The sequence below is a fragment of the Pyxicephalus adspersus genome, chromosome 2, assembly GCF_032062135.1.
Source record: "Pyxicephalus adspersus chromosome 2, UCB_Pads_2.0, whole genome shotgun sequence".
In the NCBI taxonomy this organism is placed as follows: domain Eukaryota; kingdom Metazoa; phylum Chordata; class Amphibia; order Anura; family Pyxicephalidae; genus Pyxicephalus; species Pyxicephalus adspersus.
In genome coordinates, this window is record NC_092859.1 from 83,544,123 (window position 1) to 83,570,214 (window position 26,092).

The 26,092-nt window shown below is 37.8% G+C and overlaps 1 protein-coding gene across 3 annotated transcripts in view; it reads left to right on the forward strand.

Annotated features, from left to right (window-relative positions):
* The first annotated feature begins 1,275 nt into the window (after positions 1-1,275).
* The window catches only part of PLEKHG7 (pleckstrin homology and RhoGEF domain containing G7), a 38,429-nt gene continuing 13,612 nt past the window's right edge, over positions 1,276-26,092 (forward strand). Inside the window, exons 1-3 of one of the 3 annotated variants that reach the window (XM_072401246.1) lie at positions 1,276-1,466; positions 14,155-14,866; positions 17,355-17,377. In XM_072401246.1, coding sequence (XP_072257347.1) covers positions 14,177-14,866; positions 17,355-17,377 — 713 coding nt within the window. In that variant the 5' untranslated portion in view covers positions 1,276-1,466; positions 14,155-14,176. Of the gene's footprint in view, positions 1,467-2,236; positions 2,815-10,514; positions 10,635-14,154; positions 14,867-17,354; positions 17,378-26,092 lie in introns of those variants that run through there. The other 2 variants (XM_072401247.1, XM_072401248.1) reach the window with 2 other exon arrangements.

Sequence of the window (26,092 nt, forward strand, 5' to 3'; positions counted from 1 at the left end):
TGCTGGGGAGATCATTTCCTATCATGAATCTGTCACCAGAGTAAGAGATGAGATGAAATCATCCAAACGGGACACATTTTCCCCTTACAGATCCCTGCCATAGGAATTCCCCTCACTTTGTGTGGATTTCTTATTTATTCGATTTATTATATAGCAGGAAGTGTAGAAAAACTCACCAACGACACACAGACAGCAAAAAATAACTTGAGGAGGGGTTTGAATACTTCCCTACTCATTCCTCAAAAAAGTAGTATAGATATAAAATGTTATCAAACCCTCATCTATTAAAATATAAATAAATAGTGCTGCACAGCTCAGCACTTACAATGTGTTGTACAGGGACGTTTGAAGGGGGAAATCTAGGAAATTGCCAGGGCCTCTATTAAAGAATAGCAAGGGGTGCATGGAGCTGGAATGCTGTACATTTGAGAGTCATATTTGCTCAAGGCCCCATTTTGTCTAAAATTATCCCAGGTGTCATCCTGAGACCCCAATTTCCTTGAATTATGACTATAGATACCCTTTATGGTAATATCATTGGCGAGCGTGCATGCACATCATTGTTATGTAAATTCTTGAAAAAAGTGAGGGCACGGCGTGTGCCCACCCCACTACACCCCTGGTGCCACGCCATAACCACCCTTGCCTATGCCCCCCCTTCCTGCAACTACAACCAGGTAACCCAATGCTTTGTGTGCCAACACACACAGGAAACTCAGGATATTAGGCCATTTCTCACACAAACTATGTGACATATATATGAAGGTCCTTAGTTTACATAACACTACGTAAATTATTATTATTATTATTATTATTATTAATAAACAGGATTTATTTAATGCCAACATATTACACAGCGCTGTACGTAAATGATGGGAGATGTAATGCCAATGGTGGTGGTCATGTGACCGTTCTCTGAGGCGCACATTGTGCATTGGGGAATAGTTATTTGGTGATTTGAATCTATATATATACTGTAGATATAAATGTCGTTTTTTCCTTTTGTTGCTTTTTTTAACATTTCAGGAATGCCTCCAACAGCATATTTGGTTTCACATACACTTTAATAGAAAATTAATGTGGTGTTAACCCCTTCTATTCTGCCAGCTCTCTTTATCTATAGACAGGTATGTGTGGTAAAATGATTCCTCACAGGGCATAAAACAGCCCAGAAAACACTGGGAGTGGAATGGGTAACAAAGGCTTCCTAACCATGTAAAGTGTCACAAGTTTTAATGTGAGCATAGGAAGAAGTTGGGTAAGCAGAAGCAATGAGGCTGCCTCCCCTCAGCACTGACAGCTCACATTGCAGTGCTGCAGGCAGAGCAGTGCGGGTCACATGACCGCCGGGGGTAGGAGGGAAGGTTCGCGCTGCAATGCCTCGCACTGCCCGGCTGTGTGTACTCTGCCAGCTGAGTGCTGGGACAACAGACAAGCGTGCTGCGGGAGGAAGAGTTCCTGGAGCTGTAAGTATGAGAATGGCGTGCTGAGTTCTATAGGGACATCCTGTACCTGTCATTGCTCCTATACCTCAATCACAACACCTGCTGTCTTCTCCAACAAGTAGCAATGTTGTCTCTGCTTGTTATCTCTAGACTTTGCACCAAGATTCTGCAGCTGTGGTCATGATTTGTAGGACCAGGACATAATATAACCCAAGATTCACCCACATAATCAATTAGGTGAAACTTTCATCAATAGATCCTTATGAATACAAAGATTTATAGATGGTATTGTGATGTTGGCTGATTTTTTTAAAATGAACTCATAGTTGACCCTACAATATCGATGGCTTTAGATCCAGCATGATATTGGATGTTCTGATCTGAGATTGTGTTATTCTTTATAGTCTGGAGAAGGGGGCACAGTGGCACCTTAAGCTTGACCTGTGCCACCAGGTTGTATGATCATATATCTATCTAATAGGAAGTGGCCCTGCGTCCTGGCCCCATCATCATCAGACAGGGCTTCCAGGAGTTCCCAACCCAGTCCATGCAATTCTATAATATACGCTCTCCAATTAATGGCATCTTTGGAAATTCCAGTTGATAAAAATTCCAAATGACAGAGTTTTGCTAATTTTCCAAAAGTTGAAGCGAGCCAGAACTGATGGAGCTTTTCAGATGTCTACTTACCTTATGTTTGGTTGGCAGCCATGTATAGAGGGAAGATCTGTAAGTAGACTTTCATCCTCTGATTGTAGAACGCGCTCTCAGGTTCCCAAGCAGCATACCGGTCATCCCCAAAATCATAGCAATGCTAACTTTTGTTTTCATTGCCTGGAGATAGCTTGCGGCATGGCAGCAAGAGAATGGCTTAAGGGCTTAACTAAAACCATGCTAGACCACAAGTCTCCTATGGGGCCCAGAGCTGTTTTATGCAGTGATATGTGCAGGTAGCAATAACAACAACATACTTAGATCAAATGAGTGCATTTTCTCTGTGGGGACAATTAGCTTTCTGTATATTTAGACAGTTGTCTTTTAGATGGAATGGCAGTAATTGTTGGATGATGGACGCTACTCCTGAGATGGGTATCTTTCATTAGGTTCTCTTGTGATGAAACATTTACACCATAGATTCATTTTTTTCATATTTTACCCTACTTGGTCCAGTCACACGTCATTTAATCAGATTTCAGCTTTCAGGATTTTCATGGCAGTCATTCTGATGAAAATGGATTTATGAATCTGCACTAAGTAATAATACATTATAAATGAGTGAACTTAGGAAAATCCTCTCAGCTGTCATTTCATATGACCCACCCTTCTGATCTGCTGTAGCAGTGGAAAAATCCAGGACAAATCACAATTTGTAAGTATGGGTTTCTATAATATTACATTTGTGTTGATTTAAAATCCATTTCCAGATACTCTTTTTTTTTTTTTTTTTTTGTTACTTTACCTGCCTGAATAGGAAAATGCTAAAGGGAAAATTATGTATATGTCAGGAGCATTTTTTATAATATTAGCACCAATTTGACCAACAACAGGATTGATGATATTTTATATGCGGCTCATTGGTACCTTTGGTTCATTGGTATGGCCATCTATTTGTGAATAATTACCAACTTGGCCAGCCAGAGAATGCTTTGTATAAACATGGTGAATGGGCACACGGGTTCACTTGTGTAAGGTTATTTTATTCTTATGGAGAGTATAACAACAACTGCATTGGTTAATGTGACATCTCTATAAATAATTTGCATACTCAAATTATTTTTATATAGTTTTAGGGAAGTATACAACTTTTATTTGATTAACGGTTTAAAAAAAACAAAAACCTGCCATTTGTATAGGGTGACACAAATAAGCCAATTTTTTTCGAATGAATTTGTTTTTTAGAAATGTAATTGTATTTGACAGTTACACATTTAAAAAGACGGTACCACAGATTCCTCTGATGACTTGAAATTGTATTTGAAATTTAGCCGAAGCATAGCAATCACATGTCTGAGAAGCACTCAATTTGGTTCCATTAATTTTTTTTGCTGTATTTGTACTATTGAGGAACTTTTCCTTTACTTCTTGTCCTAGAGAAGCAACAGAATATTGGAGGAAATCTCCCAATGCAGGGAGAACTCCACTTTCTAACAGTTGTCCCCATTACAAGTGTCCCAATTGGAAGGCTTTCACTCTCTAGGGACAACTCTAACATTTGTTTTTTCTTTCACTTTCATTTTTTGACATTTGCCACCAGGATAAATTAATGGGTAAATCTCCCCAACAGAGACACAGATAGGAAGGAAAAAAATGTCAGAAGTCCCCACTTTATGCAAACAACAAAAAACAAAAAGGGAACGTTATCTCTTGCCAATCCTGTTGATATTAAAGGCTGCATTATGTTACTGTGTTAACAGGCATTTCGTGGTTCAAAGAATTGAATAGTAATGCATTATACATGAACTGAAAAAAATGAGCTTCTTTTTGCCTTGAAAGAGTATGGAAGGGTTTACTTTTTCTCTTCAAATTCTATTGGGTACAGAACTAGTTAGCAGCTAGTACTAGTTAGTTACAACCCCCTAATAAGTTCTAAAGCTTGAAGACTGTTTCCTTTTTATACCTTCCCAGTAGCAGAACAAGGCTAACAGATTCATGCTTGGTCCTGCATACTGGGAATCAGTACTGGCTATTGCTGACATTCTCAGATCTTGTATTGGACACCAATTCTGGCTATTGCTTACATTCTCAGGTCCTGTATTGGGCACCAGTACTGGCTATTGCTGACAGCTTTGGTGCTCAATTGGGGAGACAAAATGTTAAATATTAATTATTGTGTCTTCAGGTATAACCCATCAGAAAAAAGTAGTTATCCTGTTTACCTGTTCCCATGCACTATTTTACCCTACCTCCCCCCTCCAAAGATACTTAAGCCGCGTACACATGTGCAATTCTTGTTGTTGGAAAGGATCTTTCACAATCCGCACGAGCCATGAACGAGTCCTGTACAACCAGCACCGTTCTGCTCTATGGAGAGGGGAGGGGGAGAAAGACAGAGCGGCACCCCGCTGTGCGCTCTCCCCCTTCCCTTCGAGGATCGCTCGTCGTTCATCATCCGGGGATCCGCCGGGACAGATCCACGGACGGTGAATGATGCGGGCTGTACACACGCCAAATTTGAATTCACTGGCTGAAATTCCTTGATTGTTTACATTAAGCAGTCGTTTCTGTGCTGATCATGACTGCCCCAGGACACAACCCAAATTAAGGCTGCAGCACAAACATGATAACTGTACAAGTCATTTCTGTATTTACAGTGTAAAACGTCATTTTTGTGTCATGTATATGGTTCATCCTTCATTCTAGTTTACATGTTCTGTTCTGAAGCTGAGGACATTTGCAATTTGCTATCTAGTGTGAATCAGTCAAACACGTGCTTACTGAGCATGAAATGAGTCACAAAACTCGCTCTCCTTCATTACTGATGTCAGACTTAGTAAATAGGAAACAAAGGGAGCAAAGTATACTGAGAAAAGCCATTAGAGCCAGTCATACTACATTAACCATCCCACTATATTCACTGATATAGAGATGACACCCTCATCACCTGCCTTGAAGTACATCTAAAGCTTTTGGTTTTAGTGTTGAATGGAGTAAGAGCCTTTGTCAGATTTTAATTGTTGATTTGGGAGATTCATCCTCTTTACTTTACCTGGTGATCACAGTACTAAAACGAGTGTTCAACTCTGAAAAGCCGGGTGGGAAGAAATTGTAGGTGGGTGGCAGCCCCTGCATTGGGACCCAACTCTTTAGTAACCACCCAAAAACAGCCGGGTGGTTATTGAAAAGTGCCGGGTGGTGTACGCAGCTAAAAGGGGCTGGGGAGAACACTGCACACTGAAAGAGATGGAATATCCAAAATGATATAGTTGCCTCTAGAACAGGAATAGGGGAAATAACTTCCAAGGACATCCTCTGAAGGGGAGAATTGTTCATGAACTGGTGAGATTTCTTAGCAGTGATTCATTCTCACTTGTTATATCCTTTTCCTGTTGTGTCCTTCTGGAACAGGAAGTAAAGGCAAAACAAAATGGCATGTAAGGCACAACCCAGCCTGAAATCTGTTTTGTGCCCACATCTTGAATCTGCACATGCCTACACAGCAGCTCACTTTTGAAAATTGTAAACAAAGCTAGGATACTTTAATTACTCACTTCCTTTGCAATGCTCTGACAATTTATGTGATGTAAAGAAGGGCCCAACAGAGGAGGCACGTATTGGAAGACTTTTTTTTTTTACAAACCACAACTGTGAGGGGTAAACTACTGTGTTGTCCAGTGCAGATGCAGGTATGAGAACAATTCAGTTTTACATGAAATTATGTTTTTTTGCCAGGTTTTGGAAAAATATGTATTCTGGCCCCAGATAAAAAAAAATTTGATATGCCTTTTTTAAATTGTATGTAAAGGCAAGTTTTTTTTTCTAGTTCTGGATAGAGAAGGGACGAGTTAGATACTTTTAGATAGTTTTATTGTGGTTTGTGTCTTTACTAGGGAGATTCACCCTAATCTAATCTTAAAATATACAAATGATATAATACTGTATTATACAAAAATACTAATGTTGTATACTGGCAACTAAAATTGTTTCTGTGCATTATGGTGTGTGCAGTGCTGTACTCTGGAGGGGTACAGGGAGATTGTGCTATATTGTATACTCATGTACCTTATAAAACAACATGAATTAGTTTAGTTAGTTGTTAACATGAGTTGTGTGACGTTTGATTGTATTTTCACTGTAGTATTCCTATCCAGTTATTAATGAAAGTGGAAACCAATACCAAAGTGCTTCTTACTAATGCTTTGGGCAATGTGACAACAAGTAAAAATGATCTACCAACAATAAAAACCTGGACTTGACTCCTGTGCGCGGTAGAGTTTATTTTGAAAGGCAGGGCTCGGAGATCTACTCGTGTTGTCTTTGGGATCTACCAGTAGTAGATCCACCTGTTGGGCACCCCAGGCCTGCATAATGCTCAGCGATGTACATTAAATAGGAGTTGCAAATGACAGATACAGACAGTGACCAGGGAGGAGGAGAGGACCCTGTACAATCTAAGAGGTGGAGTAAGCAGCACACAATAGGAGGGGGATAAGGATTGGTGGGGGAGTAGAGAGGGTTTTAAAAGACAGAAGAAGAGGGGTAGGCAAGTTTGAAAAGATGGTTTTTTAGTTCATTTATAAATGTGCAGAATGTAAGAGCAAGCCAAAAAGGATGGGTAAGACCATTCCAGAGGGTTGCCTAGAAAAATTCTGGAGCCGTGCGTGTGATGAGGTTATGGGTGAGGAAGTCAGTAGTAGGTCATCCGAGGAGCGAAAAGAGCGATTAGGGGTGTATTTATCTATCAGGTCAGAAAGGTAAGTGGGACAAGCACTGGAGCGATTTGAAGGCAAAGCACAGTAGCTTGAATTTGGTGAAATGGAAGCTTAAGTCGAAGGTGAAAAGAACTACAAAAAGGCAGCAGAAGAGGGGTGGTGGGAAGGATGGATAAGTCTGACTGTATCATAGTTTGTATGAGCAAAAATACCAGGTATGATTTTAAATCTCAAAACAAGCCAATGGTTCTCCAAAGTGAGCACTGGTAACGCATCTAAATGAACTGGTTAAGACCCAATTGACTAGTTTTACAACTTGGTAACGCTTGGTCCCTTTAGAATTGCCACCTATTATAGACTATGTGTGGTGAACTTTGCCTAGTTGCCAACAATCCAAATAAATATCATATTATTACAGTATCCAGGATATAAACAAACTTTTATTTAATATTCTTTTTTTGTGTTAGACATCAGCTACACATAACAAAAATGAACTATGAATGACATGTCATTAGTCATGTGGATAATAGTTTCATTGCCCTTGTAAAATCTGTAAATAAATGTTTTTCAATAGCCTGTAATAGGCCTCTCCTAGCTGTAAAGAAAAAAAGATTAAGCTGGGTGTTGTTTGGATGGTAACCATGTCTTTCTTATGGCTCTGTATAACTACTTAGAAACCTTTTATTTCTACAGCTATCCTAACAGTCCTTTTTTTTTTGCACAAAATGTATTTTTTATGAATGATAGTGTAAATATTCATAATCTGGTTAATATTACTGTGTTGTCACATTAAAACGCATCATTCTATTGAGATACATATTTAGTTTGGTATTTATTCAGAACAAATAATGTCACCTTATAAAACGTTGTATTAGTAATAAATAATAATAAAATCTGTGTCATGAACACTGCTACCTGTACATTTGCTTCATTATAGTCATTTTCAGTAGCGAGATTCCCCTCATTTTCTTTCCGGCGGATAGTGGAAACTAGAACACGATGCAAGGCAGCAATTCTCCAACATGGCCCCAGACAGTGATAAAAATCTGTTGGTGGTTTGAAATCTCACTGGTGCCCAACTATTGACGGCCAATGAAAGGCACTTTGGTATTTATTGTTCAGCCATTGGACCTAGCAATTAGAAGTGGGAGCTTTGGTTTGTAAAGGTGCTTTAATAGCAGTGTTACTTGATATTTTCCCAGTCTTTTATTGTTCCTCTCTCCATGTCTCCATTTTCCAGCCAAAACAAGCTTGTTGACAGACTTTGATAACCTCCTTTGTGTGGCAAACTCTGACTATTTTGTATTACATACACTCAATATTATCTGTAGATCCAAACTTGATTAGGGTCCCCTGTACCCTGTAAGCTGATCACCAATGTTCTTCTCACTTTCCCAAAATTACAAAAAGTATGTGGTGTACATCTGTGTTTTGGAGTGACAATAGCACCAGTGATGAATTTTGTTTTTATTAGGATAATAAGTATAGTATTAAGTATGTGCAAGCTTGCATCAGGAGGTCAGATGATGCTCTCATTGTTTTCCTGAAGAAATAGGAAAATACTGCTCTATAAACCAAAATTAAATGGAAGAATGGCTCTTGTGCTATTATTTGTTTAATTAAGAAACGTGGAGGCTGCCATTACAAACTTCTGGGATTGTTGGTTGTCTTTCCTGCTTTTTTTTTATTCTTTCGCATTATTTTAGACCTAAAAAATGAAATTTTACCCTCCATCCCGCTGACAAAATCATAGTTTTTACATTTTCCCTAATTCTCCCGTTTCTGTAGGAGTCTACCCTCTGACTTCCACATTTGTTGTCTAGGAAAAAATGACAAAAATAATAAATGATTATCTCGGGTGAAAAATCTGGAGTCTGTGCAAATCTTCACTAATTTGTGCAGTTTTTAGTGGATTAGTGTTGTATAGAAGACTAAGCTGTATTGTTTTGCAGCATAGTCTTCAGAGAGGCTTCAGGGAATCCTTTGGCTGCCTAGCAGGGAAGTCTGGATCCGGTAAATCTAGTTGAAAATTACAGATCATTTGGCAGGCATTTTTCCTATATATGTATTTGAGCTCTATATAATTATCTGCAAATCTAAAGTCCAGCTTTAAATTTTATCCTTTAACTTCATTTATAAAAAATAGTTCCACATCCTTACAAAGCTGTGAGCAAAAGACGGGAAAGGACTAGTTCTAAGTACTGCTTTAGGTGTTCCTGCAGCTGACCTTCATTACCTAAAGCAGAATTATATTTTCAAAATAAAAACTGCTAACAGGCATGTCATTCCAGCCTGGCCAATCAAGATGCCTGATAAACTGGAATCCAGAATTAGAATGGGTGAGTTTGGGGCTTCTGCAACTGTAAGTATGGATGAGTGTAAATGAATAATTGCAATCAGGCGGGTCAGGTTATTTTATTGCAGAAGTGACATTGTCTGTATCTCTGCAAATAAAGGACCTTCTTGGTTACAGTTTTCTATTTTTAGGGTTTAGTTCCACTTTAATGATATTGTCTTGTTCTGCACTGTGTTTCTTGGTGGAGGTGGCCACCTTGGTAGAGCCAAGGCTTTGCTTTTCAAACATGTCAGAGCCTCCAGCAAGGAGAAAAGTTAACAGCACAGTAAACATATCATAAAATTTGATTTCAATTCCACTGGGAGCTGCAGTCAGATTTTACATTTAGCATTGCTAGGTGTTCCCAGAAATACAGCAAATCTTTACTTTTTGAGTTCACTTCCATTTTTAGGTTGTTTAGTTATATTATACAGTTTGTTGTGTCTGGAACTTGCATTCCTTCCCTGTGCTCCTGTCAGCTAATAGATGTCAGCAGGGTTTAAATGTAATACTTAGTTTATATAAAACAACTTTTGTTTTAGGTTTAATGACCTTTTATTAAGATGGCATCTAAATTTCACAAGGATGTAGGATTCATTCCCATTCATTGTCTGGAAGATATATGTTCTGTGAGTCATGTTGTGTATTACAAAGTACAGGCTGTGATGTTATCTTACCAGACAGACAGAAATACATGTCTGAAGGGGAATACATGCTAGAAGGCAAACAGACACTGGTAAGACAAGTACGGATTACAGAAGACTGGGCATAGGTTAAAATACAGGCTTTATGGTAAATAGACACTTAATGATTCATTAGGACATTATCCAAGAGGCAGACTTAGAAACATGTTGTGAGAATGTCACAAAATAATACCAGGAATAATTATGTCATTGTGATTCCAATTTAGATAACCAGTTACATAGGATTTAGGGAAGAGCCTTGAGCACTTTTTTGTTTTCCCAAATTAGTATTATGAAAGTCAGCATCACATGGGAACAAAAACAATATCAATTCCCATCCCTAAAAGAGTTCTTTATCTTTAATTTTGCATAATGCAATTTTTACTTTGCATGAGATCATTTAGGAGGCCAACAGTGAAACAAGCGCTTCTTTCAATGGAAAAAGACACAATGCTGATACATTTTACTTTGATCTCAGGTTACCTGCTTTGACCTTTTTTTTTTTTTTTGCTTTGATATCCTAAATGGTATCTAAATCCAAGAACAAACATGTAATATATTGCAGTTCACCAGCCTTGGTTGCAGTAGCTGTGCACATTTTTTCGGGCTGTGTTTTGCTGGTGATCTTGGCTGTTTTATTGTGTCAATGTGTGCACTATCTATGAGGGAGCAGCGTTGTCCTACTATGTACTGAACTACAGAACACCTTTTTATCTCCATAACTTAAGGTGAGCAGTTATATCAAGGACTTAGTGCAGCACAGGACTTTACAGGCACATCAGATTTCTGGCAGAGTCAACAGGTATGTTAATGCAATTTTCAACAAATATAGCAAAACACAGATTCCATTTTTTTATTTACTGTATTTAAGCTTGATGTGTAAATTTCCCCTTACCACTACCATGGCTATCACATCCAAAAGGGTTGGTTGTGAACTAAAATCTGGAATATAGATAGAGAATGTGTTTCAGTGTCCACTCCTCTTTCTGTGTCACTGTTTGTATTTGTCTGTCATTTGCAACCTCTATTTAATGTACAGCACTGCGCAATATGTTTGCACGATATTTATACTGTTTGATAATAATATTAATATTAGTAGTAAGCAGGAAAAATAGAAGACAGCAGGAGGCAACCTGCACCTTGTAAAAAAAAATATTTTGATTAGCATACATGAATGTCATCTGTATATTTTGTATTTTGTTTTTTTTTTATTTTATGGTATCTGTATATTTGTATGGTATTGTATGGTATTTGCATGGTTTTTATGTAATTTGTGTATATTTTTGAGTTGAGGGTTGTTTTGCCATGTATGGTATAATGTAAAGGAAAGTCTGGGTATATTGTTATAGTGGATGCATATCAGGCCAGGACAAAATCCCGGAACCTTTCCTTTTTAACATAAAGTTTGCAGGATTAATGTGGTTGTTAGGAACAATTATCCTTTTTTTGACACCTGTGTGTTGGGGCCTTTAAACAGGTTCTACAACCCATATGGGAAGCAAAACTTTATTTATTTACTGTGTTGGCTGGAAACAATGATTATTATTTCTTTACCAGAATGGCTTATTGATGGACAGTTAAAGACTGAAAGGCTTCTTGTCACTCAGACTCTTAAATGATTTTTCTAGGGAAGCCATTCTGTGTTCTGACAGCTAGTAATTATTGCTGGATGAGATTGTTCTCACTCTCTACACAGATCAATACATGGGTGGGGTAGAGGCATGTGAATTGTCTGGCTGTTGCTTTACCTGCATGGACTTTAATTTAATTTTCCTACTTTCACTGCTTTTTACTGCAGTAATTGAAATATTCTTTCCAATGTCAAAATCGGCTTTAGCACATACCTGTTGTAATTACTAGTTAGTTTTTAAAAATGATTGCTTAAAGATGGTGTTAAGGGCTGTGACTTTGACCTGAGTGTTATTTAAAGTATTTATTTTTCCCTCTTGCTAAGCATGTGTATTCACATGTTTCTGCTCAGGGTTACCTAGCACATATTTCACAGCGCTGTGTCACGAATGAACACTAATTCTTCCACATTTCTGTACAGGGCATGTCTGAGAAATGTGGGTGTCAGGCTTGAGAAATGTCACAACAAATGCGTTAAAACAGGAAAAGGGAGATGTTTAATCTACTGGTAATAACCCAGTAAATCTGCTCACTGAGCCTTGTGAAAAGCACTTACAAAGCAAGTAGGCAGCAAACTTTTCACATAAACCAAAAATACCTGAGACATAGAATGTTGGAAGATTTGGTTTGCATCATAGCTGACATTTTCTCACTTTGTCCATTCATTTCTAAAAAATAATAATAGTTGTAAATCAAAAGCTAAACAGCACAGGTAAAATTCATACAAGGAGCTGCTTTACTTGGAAAAGTATTGAAACTTACTTAAAGGATAGTGTTCCTTTCCCATGAATTAATTTTATTCACTTGCATTCCCCTTTAAATTTGCTAAAAAGTAATATAGTTTGAAAATAAGTCCATTTCCTAGCATAGCCCCCTTCTTCCTTACCCTCTCCACTGGTAGTGTCTACACTGTGTGCTGGCCCAGCTCCTTTACCTGTTCCTTCAACTCCATCCTAAATTTTATTTAGCAGCTGGGAAAGAGAAAAGTTAAAACATTATAGAGTGGCATTTATTGGACCGCTCTGAGTCTCCTGGAGCTGATTATATCACAATTGAGCAGCAGTATTGAGGCCTTTAGATGAGGAGGGGAAATAAAGAGAGAAAATGTAGGGGTCAAGGTGGGTCAGGAAAAAGGAATCATAATCATTACATAGATATAACCTCATGAGTCCAGTAAAAGTGCACATTGCATTTATTTCTTATATTAAAGTTTTATTTTATCATTCTAGAAAATAATATTAGGCTTAGCAAAAAAAAATTAGAGGACAACAAAAACATTACTGTTGTGCTGGCCACATGCATCCAATTGACATCTCTTTTTAATTGTAGCTCTATTTAATTAGAATTTTAATCCTGTTTGGAAACATTTTTTCTTAAATGGTGACATACGCTTGTTTTTCTGTTTTGTTTGATCTGTCATTTAATTTGATCAGTGTTTAGTCATTTTTTTTCATGCTTTAAAATGATTGCATAGGAAATTGTTTGATGATGCCTTACATGTTACATCCAAACTGAAAACAAATTAACATTTTCCTACCTCTCCGAATATTTCCTCTTTGATTCAGTAAAATGTAATTGATGGAATGGCCTCAACCAGCAATTTCTTGCAGTGTCTGTTGATGTCTGCCAGGATAACATATACCTTGGATTGTTTTTGGAAGGTTTGGGACACCTTATCATTTCAATGGGGGTGCCTACCAGGATCACGTATAGAAAGAACATCTGTAGCTAAAATATCATAAATAAATAAAAAATAAAATAAAATTTTTAAAAAACTGACCCTATACTATAAATGACCCAGTGGATTGGAGTGTTATACACTCTTTTTGCCAGCAGTCAGTATGTTTAGCTTCTTTTTGCAGTAAGTAGCTTTACCTTTACCCTAGCCAACAAAATAACTATTGATTAAAAATATAATTCTTGTATATGAACTAACATGCAAATGCTATGCATGGTACTGGGAGGACTTCAAGGTTAAAGGTTTTAGCGTAAAAGTAAACCGGCTATGACAATTTCATGGATTTATCTTTACTTGTTTATTTATTTATTGAATGTTATAGTGCATAGTAGCAAGTGCTTGAATATTATAAAACACAAATCATGTGGATGGTTCTCTTTTAGACTCCTCTGTAGACAGTAAAAGTATTATTTCCATTAGTGAATAATGATATCACATATGCCATGAAAGGTGCCCGTGATTAATACATTTAGTAGAGAAGAAGGAAGCTCCTGTAAGACTTTAATTTGCTATGATGGCATGCTTGCGGTCATAAATCATCCACCAAGTCTTCATAGCAGATGGAAAAAGGAAAGGCAGTGTCACCTCTGATGAAAAGCAACTATTACTGTGTACAAAAATACAGTGCTGCAGTGTATTCAAGCTATAAATCATAGTCATCAGAAAAATACATTTGTCTGTGTGGAAACATCTGTTGTTTTTATGTAATGAGATTCCACTTTAAGAACATAACTTAATTATTGTTTTAACTGTTAACGTCACGTTACTAAAACATCAAACCGTGATATTTTCAGGAATATACATTGTGTTAATGTGTATCATCAGTGAGTAATATAGAAATAGGATAATGATTTAATGTTCCCATGAGGACTGCCTGTGGTGTGAGCAGTTAGTATAGTCATTTTCCTTGTTCTTTGCAGTATATAACATATTCCTTTTGTGCTCCTACCTTTAGGAACAAGATGTATGCCTGAAAGATGCTGAAACCAGTTACAGTGTTTTCCCCAGCCATGGATAATGAGGAGTTTATTTCAATTTCAGAATATTCCATAGAAGAGAACAATGAAGTATTTAACCTCAGCCTCTGCACACCTAATAATTCAAATGTTACAATGGATGAAATGAATGAAAAAAATGAAGCTACTTTGAAGGATGCCCAAATCATTTTAGAAGACCACAAAGCCCCCATTGAAAACAAGTATAAGAAGGCACATCACATTCCTCCACTTATTCTGACGACACCTTTAATAGAGGCTGATGTAAGCTTCAGCACACCATTCCAATTTGACAGACAAGCACCTGCGAGGATATCTACCTCACCCACTCTGAGGAGGCTGAGGAAGAGCACAGCTGGGAACTTTATGTCTTTACAGGACTATTTTGATGCTTCCAAGTTTCCAGCTCACAAAGAAGAATCTGTCTTGGGAAGTTCATTGGAGGACTTAGAGAAAAGTGCATCTGGCTGTAAAAGTACACTGGCGTTATCCTCTTCTCAGGACAATAGCTCTTGTGTATCTCAAGACTCAAACCATGCCAGTGATCATTTGGGAAAACCTGGTCTCCACACCAATTATACAGACGATGAAAAGTCACCAGTTCAAAACTACAATGGAACATCTGAATCTGAATCAAAAAAGGATACTGAAGTGCCACGCATATGTATGCAGGTAAGCCATGCTGAAGATGTCTTTTTCTAAAGGGATTAGTTTCAGTCGACTAGTCTGCAAATATTCTACAAACAAAATCTGTTTTGACAAAAAACTACATGATGTATAGAGACAGTCATTTGTGGATTGCATTGGTATTTTAAATTGTATATTTCAATATTGGAAATGTTACAGTGAAAATACTCAAAGGTTGCTTATGGTTCACTAGGTATTCTAATACTTTTAGGAATGAATGTCAACACAGAGTAGATTTGGATTCGTAAGTACTGATTGGTCCCGCTAATTTGACCTGTGCTCGGTGGTCCAGCGACAACATACATGAATCTGCCACAGTGGATTGATAAATAACTGGTTAAGAACGAGAGCTGTTCACGCCATCCGCCCCCCTCCCCCCCCGTCCATAGGAAGGAACAGTGCTGTGTGTACATCGCTCGTTTGTTCAACTGTCTCTGGAAATAATCATAAAAGATTGTTTCCAACAACAATCATCTGACACCCATCAAACGTCTGTATGAGGCTTAAAACTAACTGTGGTCCGCTTATTGGGCATTGAGAGTAGCAAAAAAAAGCACACACACGAGGTTATTCCAGTGTTTTCTGCCCTAAGTATGTTCACAAAGTAAGGCTACGTACACATGTTTAATAATTCTTTCACAATCCTTTCCAATGACAATAGACTCAACGAGCGCTGTACGTACAGTGTCGTTCTGCTCTATGGAGAGGGGGGGAGAGCAGTGGAGCAGCACCCGGCTTTGCTCCCTCTTTTGTTGTTCATGCATCCGCCAGGATGGATCTATGAACAACGTCGGATAAGCGCTGTACACACACCAGATTCTTATCCAAAATCAGCCCTGAAGCGATTGTTGGACGAGAATCATCTGACATGTACATAGTTTAAGACTGGGAGCATATGGCAAGGTGGCTAGGTGGGCTGACTCTCCCTCTTTTGGTGTAAGTGAAGCTCTATATGGGTATACCGGGGGTTGTACTTATAATAGTTGTTAAAGACCCTTTCACTATCTGATTCTCAAACGAATTAACCTGCTACTACTAACTACTTACCTGCACAAACAGAAGCATCGATTGCTGTTAAATTATGATACAAATACTTCTGCTGATCAGCATTACTGCAGCAGACAGGGTTTCTATGTAATTACCCTTCATACATATTCCCTGCCTGCTTTTAGATTGAGTACCAAGTAGTGAAAGTGCCTATTTAAAAAAATTCATAACTGGCCTAAATAGTTTTTCATAGCTGCCTGGAGTTCTTGTAGAGATACATTAGCTTTATGTGGGGGCAGGTGAAGTCAGAATTTCAACTATGTGTGCTTACTGGAACTTTGCTTAGATACAGCATCCTACGGTGTCACAGAGGGTCCTAACAAATATCCTTTATTACATTCAGCCTGTCTTAATTACGTCTGGGAAATGAATGGGAAATAAGGAGCAGAACATTGTGTCCTTGTTGAACTAGGTCATGTTTGCTGGCTAGCAGAAGAATGAAATCACATATCCAACTGTCAGTATTCCTAGCAACCAACGCTTGGAAATGCTGGCACTGTATCATTTTCTCATTAACTGTCTTGTGCATTTAATGAGTCAGCTTGTGGTTATACAGTGGAGGTCCCCTAATCTAGTAATTCCTGGCGCTTAATTCATCTCCTACCAGGTTTATTGTTAAACAAAGTCACGCTGGCATTAAAACAGACAACTCTTATGTTACTCAGGAAACTTCTGTTGAAATTCTACCAGTTCTGAAAGCTATACATATTATAAACTATTATATGTCTGAGTTAAATGTGTTGACTGATATTGAATGACAAATCAAAGCATTTTATGTGGCCGTTGTGGCATGTGGCATATAATACAACTATTGTTGTAGTAACACCCATACACATCTGTTTTCTTATCAGTGTGCTTTGCAAAAAAAAACAAAAAAACAGAGGCTTGGTTTTAGGGCAGGAAAAATATGATGCCCATCCAGCTTCAAATAATTTGGATGGTCAGTAAAGTTCTGTACAAACAAAAGCACTGGAAACACTTGTTAATAAGTAGCATTGGGTTCCAGTGATAGTATGGAGAGGTGATGGGAGTGTGTGGTGCTCTGCTGTGTCCTCCTCATTCAGAAATTCTGGCAATCATGTAGGTTCATAGTGAATCAGTTAGTAAATGACATCCTAGGACAGCTTCACAGATGCTAGAATATCCCCTGGAACAATCATGAATTTTTATCTTGGACAATAAAATTCTAGTGCTTAGGTTTGCCCCTTCAGTCATTATTTTTACTGATATACATGTACAGTTCAAGTAAACTTGTTACTTTCTGGCTGCCTTTCTCACCTATTTCTGATGTGCATACTTGGTATTGGTGGTAAAAAAGCTAAATGTCTCACGAAAGTGTATAATCAATATCCCATTCTATGTACAGAATTAGGATATCTAAAGGATGACAAGAAAATAACCAGTTTGTGTTTTTCTTGTCTTGCAGACAAAGGAGTTCCACCAGTCACGGTAAGGGAGAGAAGTAAACCATTGTTTAAGTTTTAATTTATTGATTCCATGCAGATCTTCTAAACATTTATAGGAAAGTTACAATATACTGTTTATTCTACCTGCAGACTGGCATGTAGAAAACACTGCCGATCATGCAATTGAAACTTTTCATATGTTGACTGTATTTTCTGTTACAGAAAACCTTGATATACATAGTGCAAGGATATTTTTTGTTGCAGATATACAATCATTGCAATTCACACCACTAACATTTGCCCAGTGTAGTAGGTTGATATCTTCATATGTGTCTCTTAAAAACTTTATTAATGCTTTCAAAAGCACATGCCAAATCCCACCTGATTCACCAAGCATGTAAACAGGCACCTTTTTTTGTTTAGCAAGAGGGCAGAATAATGGAACAGATTTGGGAGTTCCTACCTTATCTTCATGGCACAGACTCCTAGGTTCTTCTTTTATCACAGCACGCATCTTTCTAAAGCCATGTTTCTAAAACAATTGATTGTACACCCATTTAGCAGGGATTGCTAATTTAATGGGGGAGCAGGATGCAGACCCAACATGTTGCAGACAATACAGAGGCAAATGAAGCGCCATGTCCTATAGATCTCCCATATTTGTTGGGCTCGATGAGTTCCTTATTTTGGAAAATTCTATACAACATTCCATTCATGCATCCCAGTCTTCTCCCTCTGCATAAAAAAGGTTCCAAAAGAGAGTGGGGGCTGAAATGTTGCTATTTGAACTAACATTTAGAATATATTCCTTCAAGCTGTGCTGCAGCTTACCTTAAATCTGCACTTTTGGTAAAATATATATTGATATACACCTTTGTTTGCTTCACTGTGATATAAATGATACTTCCAGGCATAGGATTGCATATAAATCCCACTTCCTCCCACAGGACAGCAGTGGTGCTGGTGAACTTTAATAAAAGGCCTAGGTTGTGACTTTGTGATTCTATTTTAATATTGTAATTGAATAGAACAAAGGCAATGAAACAACTACATAAGCAGTTTTTGGAGCCAGCATTAGCATGAGCTTGTTACAGAACTGCATCCTTCAAGAGTCTGCTCTTAGTGACAGTAAATTTATTGTGAGTGAAGGCAGCAGCAATGGTTTGCTGGGAATTAAATCAGTGTAAGCAGAGAGGGAAAGGAATAAGTAAAGTTCTGTATTTTAACAGAGAACAAATGAAAATTGCTTGGATTCTTTCTGTACAATCAGTTGTTTTCTAGCATAAGAAAGTACACATTGGCCTCTGTTATTAAGAAGAGAAGAATACAAGACATAGGGAAATCGGACATGCATTTAAAGGCTAAAGCTACTCAAGAAAAAAATTAGGAGACACCTTTTGCCCCTCACACTTGTTTCCCAGAGATTGGAGTCTGTAGTCATCACATTTTTGGTATTACACGTGTGCATGTTTATGCCCCAGTCTCCTTAAAAAAATGATTATATTCCATCACATGCATGGATTATACAATCTCATGGTTAGTCACTCTCTAACTTTACTCTAAACTTTTATTGAGACTTACAGAATCAGTCAAACTAAGCCATGTGATTTCTTCTCCAGTTCTCTTTGTTGACCAGATGCCAAAAGAAATGCATCACTCTTTTCCAATTGTACCAGTCTGTATTTAATAATTATCAAAAGAGGGTTAGGCTTTTAATAACAGAGGCTAATGTTAACTTTGTCTTGCTAGAAAACAAACATCAGTTTGTTCTAAGCAGGTATGTACATGTCTTATGCATTTGTTTCTATTTAAATACTATGTGAGTACATGTTTATTTATATCAGGGAAAGCTGCTGCAGAGTTAATCAAATATACAAGAGGTGTAGCACTGTTTTTCTTTAGAGAAAAAGAAAAAAGGAGAACAAACACAGCTAACAAGAGCTTACAACTTAAAGTCAACCTATAAACTTTTCACTTTATTTGGGAATTTTTCTCTGCTAAATCTGTTTTTTTTCTCTGCTAAATCTGGTTATTTTGGTAAAACCCTAACAATGTATACAAACTGGATGGTAAATTAGTACATATTAGTAGATATCAGACCAACTTGGAAGCCTGCCAGCCTACTAGTGCACAAACAAAAATGCAAGAGGCACTCAACATTAGTTGTAATTTTAATGCAATCTTAACAGCCCAATTGCTTTGAGGAGATCCCTTATCTACCCTAATTAAGGTCCCAGGCTAGACTCCAACAAAGAGATTTGGAAACGAGTGCCAAACCACTTTGTGTCCACAGTTTATTATCCAGTGGTAACAAACATAGCCAATGCATTTTGGCGGACATAAGAACTCCCCCAAAATCAGGCCTACATATTTATACCAGTTTATACATGTCCACACACATGAGAATGTAGAACTGTATCTAATAATTGTATGCTGATTTCACTGGTGTCTGAACAGTCTTTCTGGTCAGTGATGACTTGTTTAAAGCTTTGCTACTGCTTGAAAAGTTTATGTAGAAGTTTTTTTTTATTTTTGTTTATTTGTTTTGTTGTTCCCATGTGAGTCTTCTAAGAGGAAAGTGGAATAGTGTTACCCAAGCTTTTACCACCTTAGTTTATCAGGTACATCACACAAGAAGCAATAACGGCTTGTGGTTCTGTAAATGGCTGGTCTGTTTCACTGAACAATATTCTTAGATAGTTGTATACATCTTCAATTACCAAAAAATCTTTTCCAGCTATGATTGGCTAGAGGGTGTCAGCACACGTTGGACAGTGTGTAATACGCTATGTACCCAATCATCTCCTTATCCAAACAAAATGAATCAGATTACAAAATATTTACCTCACGTTGTCTATGAATACTTTAATCTTTTTCCACATGTGTAATGAGATAAAAGTAGACACAACACCTTTAATAGAAGTCAGTGGTTTCCTGCTCTGCCAAACCCTCTGGTAAAGCATGTTTCCTATACACATCACAGAACTTTCACACAGGCTTGGAGTAGAGGTTCACTTGCACTTGCAGTTTAGGTTTTGCCCTGTTGGAATTGAGATAAATGTAAACAGAGTATAGACATATCCAAAGTGCTTTGTACATAACGTTAGACGTCCATACAGTTCATCATGGCAACAGCAGTGACTCAGAGCTAGTTTAGGCATATTTTTTAGAATAATATCACATTTTGGAAGTTAACATATTTATTGTCTATTTTTTTTTTTTTTGGTGGGGTGGTTTTGGTCATATCATATGTAACAGTATGTTACAATAACTTAATTTTCATCACAATTGGGTCTATTTATAAAGTAGGTAATCTGACATTTACTGAAACATTCCCCGGTGGAGATATCTCCGGGATATCTCAGGTCCATGTGTTTCAATGCAGTAATTAATTCTCCAACTGGGAATGTTTCAATGCATGTCAGATTCACTCCTTTATTATTATTAATATTATTAATAATAATAAACAGGATTTATATAGCGCCAACATATTACGCAGTGCTGTACATTAAATAGGGGTAGCAAATGACAGACAGTTACAGACATTGATACAGGAGGAGAAGAGGACCCTGCCCCGAGGAACTTAAAATCTAGGAGGTGGGGGAAGTTTCACACATAAGGAGGGGAAATATGGGGAGATGGGTTTTATTAGACAGAAGAAGGTGTGTTTTGAGTGCTCTTTTAAATGAGCACAAGGTATGAGCAAGCTGAATAGGACAAGTAAGATCATTCCAGAGAGTAGAGGAAGCTCTAGAAAAGTCTTGGAGCCATGCGTGTGATGAGGTTATGAGTGAGGAAGTCATTAGTAGGTCATTGGAGGAGTGAAGAGAGTGGGTAGGGGAGTATTTTTCTACCAGGTCAGAAAGGTAGGTTGGACAAGAGCTGTGTAGGGATTTGAAGGCAAAGCACAGGAGCTTGAATTTGATTCTAAGGTGAAATGGAAGCCAATAAAGGGAACTTCAAAGAGATGCAGCAGAAAAGGAGCGGTGGGAAGGATGGATGAGTCCGGCTGCAGCGTTCATGATAGATTGTAGAGCAGCGAGTCCGGTTAGTGGAATACCAGAGAGAAGGAGATTACAGTAGTCCAGATGAGACATAAGAGCATGTACAAGGAGTTTGGTGGTCTCTAGAGACATGTAGGGGCAGATTTTGGAGATGTTGCGCAGGTGAAAGTGACAGGACCTGGAAATGTTCTGAATATGGGGGGGGGAAATGAGAGGGCAGAATCGAAGGTGATGCCAAAACAGCGTGCCTGAGGGGAGGGCCCCACAACTGTGTTGTTAACCGTTAGCAAAAAGTCAGAGGGAGATTTAGAATTTTAAGGGGAGATGATGATGAGTTCTGTTTTATCCAGGTTGAGTTTCAGGAATCAGTCAGACATCCATGATGAGATGGCCGACAGGCAGCATGAGACCTTATCCAGGACTGAGGGAGACAGGTCAGGGGTGGACAGATAGATTTGCGTTGCATCAGCATACAGATGGTACTGTAAGCCAAAGGAGGATATGAGACTACCGAGAGAGGAGGTGTACAGAGAAAAGAGAACCGGTCCAAGGACTGACCCTTGGGGAACACCAACAGGGAGGAGAGTGGGTGAGGAGGAATTACCATTGAAAGAAATTTTGAAAGGAGCGGTCAGATAGGAAGCAAACCAAGTGAGAGCAGTGTCACTGATACCAATGGAGTGCATGATTTGTATTAGAAGGGGGTGATCAACAGTGTGAAATGCAGAGGAAAGATCAAGGAGAAGGAGCAGGAAAAGTTGGCAGGGTAGGGGTAGCAGAAGGTGGCAGGAGCAACTTTATCCATAGCCAAGGAAAGAGTGTTGTTGAACTGGGTGGCAGCTTCATCTGGGGAAGTGATTTTGGAGAGAGTGGGGGTGAGGGGCGTAAGGCAGTTTGAGAAAAGGTTGTGATCAAGGTTACGGATATCTCTCTGCCATTGGCCAGGTCTGGGATGTGGCGAAGGGGGGCAAGAGTTTGATAGGTTGAAAGTGATTAGGTTGTAGTCAGAAAGGGGAAATGATGAGTTGTCAAGGTGGGTGAGGTTGCAAAGTTTGCTTTAAAAATTGACCTCATAGAACTGAGTGAAGTAATTCAGGTTTGCATTTTATAATCTACCCTGAGAAGAAACCCAATATTGTGAGAAAGAAAACTTTTGTATCTGATATAAGGAGCATTCTATTTTATATGTGCCATTTTCGAACACTGCAAAATTACAGTGTATATACAAGTAAATCAAACATTGAGGTGAACATGATGTATTAGAGTCAGAAGCCAATCTGCTATTGTTATCTAAATTTGTAAAGTTGTTGGAAGTAATATTTTTAGTCCATGGGAGTCCAAGTTTTAAGGGAATTAACGCTTGCCAGAATTATGTGCCTGAAATGTCAAGATTGGATACATATTGCTGCAGGAAAAAAACAAATATGGGGGTGGGGACTTGGGTGCAATTAATATTAGCATTTGACGCCATTAATTAGTAAAGCACATGTCTTGGTAAGGACTGTAAGCATCTAGAACATGTAGCAGAGCAGTGCAGAGTCATGGTGCAGAGTAGGTGATAGTCTATAAATGGAGTATGAAGAGTGTGAGAGAGGGTAGTGATTGCAGGAGAGAAGGTGTGAGAGGGGACTATGTGCACATGAGTGAAGTATAAAGGGTGTGAGAGGGGGCAGTATGTGCAGGGAAGGAGTGAGGAGAATGTGAGAAGAGGCAGTGTGTTGAGGAGCAGAGTGTGGATGTGCAGGAGTTCAGGAGCATAGGAAGGTTTGCAAGGGGTCAAGATGTGCAAGTGAGGAGCACAGATTGTATAAACATAGGTAGTATGTGCAGAAGAGAAGTGTGATGAGTATAATACATTATTTGCAGGAGCACAGTGACATGGGGTATAATTTTTGGCAGTATGTGCATAATTGTGCCTGGGTGATATATGGGGTAGAAGTGCAGAAAAGGAAAGATATGACAGCATCCAGGATGCAAACATAAAGGGTTTGGGAGGAGACGATATTTACAGGTACAGGATATCACAGGGTATTATGGCGATCAGTTTATCCAGTCTAAGAAACCAAAGAGTATGACAGTGAAATGAATATGCAGCAAAGTAATGTGGAGAGTATGACAACATTCAGAATGTGCTGGAGAGGGGAGCAGAGAATATAATGGCAGCCAGTATGGAGAGGAGTATGGAGGGTATGAGAGAATCCAGGTTGTTCAGGATAGGTGTGGAAACAATATGAAAACAGGCTGTATGTAGAAGTGTTTGATGGTATGACCATGGGATCCATATACAAAAAGAAGGGGGGGGGACCTAAACTGATTAAAACCTACTTTATTTAATTTGACCAATTTTTTTTTTTTATTGTGTCAAATTGTCATTTCAAGGTACAGACAGTTTCAAACTATTGATTTTGTGATTGAGTGATTGTTCATTGTTTTGTGGCTATCATTATGCACACTAATTATTAACAAATGGCAAATCTTGCTTTCTCTATAAGCATAACAGAAAATACGTCTAAATATAATTTTAGGAGATAAACATTTGTGTTCTTCTGATCTTCTATACCCAATATGTTGATGTTTTTGTATATAATATTATTATTAATATATTGTTTATATCATTACAATGACAATACAATATAAAATGTTAATTATTAGCTAGTCCATATTCTGCTTCAATAGAATTTCCTAAACCTTTGTTCATTGTTTTGATCTGACTTCTCAGTGAAAGTGGCCAAAGTTCAGAACTAATGTTGGTAACATATAAAACTATAACTTAGATTTCTGTACACTAACATGAGTCATCTTCAGGTTTGTGGGTGATTTGGTATTTTAACCAAGGCTTTTACAACATATGATGGCTTGACACATTGTAAACTGCTGCATTTGACCTGATAGATAAAAATATAAACTGTATTTTGGCTCTAGTGTGCCATGGTTTGCTGCATCATCACTGTAAGAATTCACAGCTATTCCAGAAGAAAAATTAAGAATTAAAGATGTTTGTTCATGAATATTCATAGTAATGACAATCTTTAAATGAGTATTTAAAGTGAACCTGTGTTTTTTTTAAGGTCACCCAAATTGCAGCTTTTTAATTGAAGTGATTTATATGTGAGCCCTCCTATTCTTCTCAAAGTGGAAGTTGGAAGGGATAAAGTACAGTGTTTTAAAGCAAATCCACCTCTGGAAGATTTAAGCTGCAAAAATGCAGAGGAGCAGAACAAACCAGTCGGACATAATCATATGTTCCACTTTAAACAAAGAGTTAAATCTTTGTAAGATTAGTTGTAAGCTCCTTTGGGGGGGCTTTTTCATTTTCCTATGTCATTATTTGTATCTGTCTGTCATTTGCAACCTCTATTTAATGTACAGTTCTGCGTAATAAGTTGGCTCAATATAAATACAGTTTAATATTAATAATAATAATAATCTGCCATATTGCATGTTCTACAATCACATTATGGAAAACAGCAGCTATTAAATTTTGCGTTGCGCTGCTAATACAGACTCATTTTACAGGCTTATACTGTACACATAAGTGCAACATTATTGGAGTTTAAGGAAAAAAGGAAGTCATTCTTTAAAAATGTAGCATAGTGTGTTTACCATGATGCCATAATAATGATCTGCATGGTGTGGACAAGACAGGGGACTAATTAAACATGCTCATTCAACAGCGTCCTACACATAGTCCAATTATTTCAGCATCTAGGAATTACAGGATGATCAGCATCTGGGGACATTTGGCAAGGACAATAAAGGCAGAGCAGGTACAGACAGGTCAAGCAAACACAAAGAGATACAAACAGGTTACATAGAAAAAACAAAAACAGTGCAAACATAGACTCTGTGACTACAAACAGTAAAAAGCTAGGCAGATAAAGACTGTTCATACACTCTGCAAACAGATATGAACAGCTGAGGTTGGGGAGAATATAGCAAGACGGTTTAAAAAACAATAACAAGAATAGATGTGATTAAAAAAAAAACAATATTAAATAAATAATCACAGCTGAACTCTGAGGATATTTCAGACATGTCCTTGCACTGTCCCCACCTTGCAAGAGGTAAATGCTGTTTTGTTAATTATTTATGCGTTTGTTTTGCCTAGGGTACCATCAAAAATTAGTTTTACTTCCCTAATCTTTTGTTCTCTCAAGCCACATGAGGAAAGCAATGGGGAAGTAAAGGAAGTAAGTAAATACATTTTTAAAGGTACCCAAAAAAAAAAAAAACAAGCATTTAACCCTATGCATGGGGAGAACCACTGCATAATAGATGAAGGCTGACGAAGCCAACTAAAATTCATTAACTGTGTATATACATGTAGACAAAGGCTGACAATAGGGATTCAACTGACTATTATATGAGATGTCATTTTAATACATTTTTTCCAATGACTGTTTTTGTGACTTTGTTTAAAGAAATCATGCAGAAATCCAATTATTTTTAAAGAGTTGCAAACTTTTTCTTGCAACTATAAATAATAATATTATTATACAATTAGAAAGAATTCCTCTGATTTACCAATGATTAGAATATTATGGAATTATAACAAGCAAAACAAGCCTAACTGATTTCTTGCCAGAAAAGTAAAAGCCACCAATACAATAGCCAGTCATGGTCTTACATTCTCCATTTTCAATTATTCTGGAATTTTAATAAAGATAAGTAGTAAATCAAAGCAGTTGGTCAAATAACCAGAGAAAGGCTGTCAACTGCCTGTGTTAAAGTTAATTAAAACTTGTCAGTCAGAG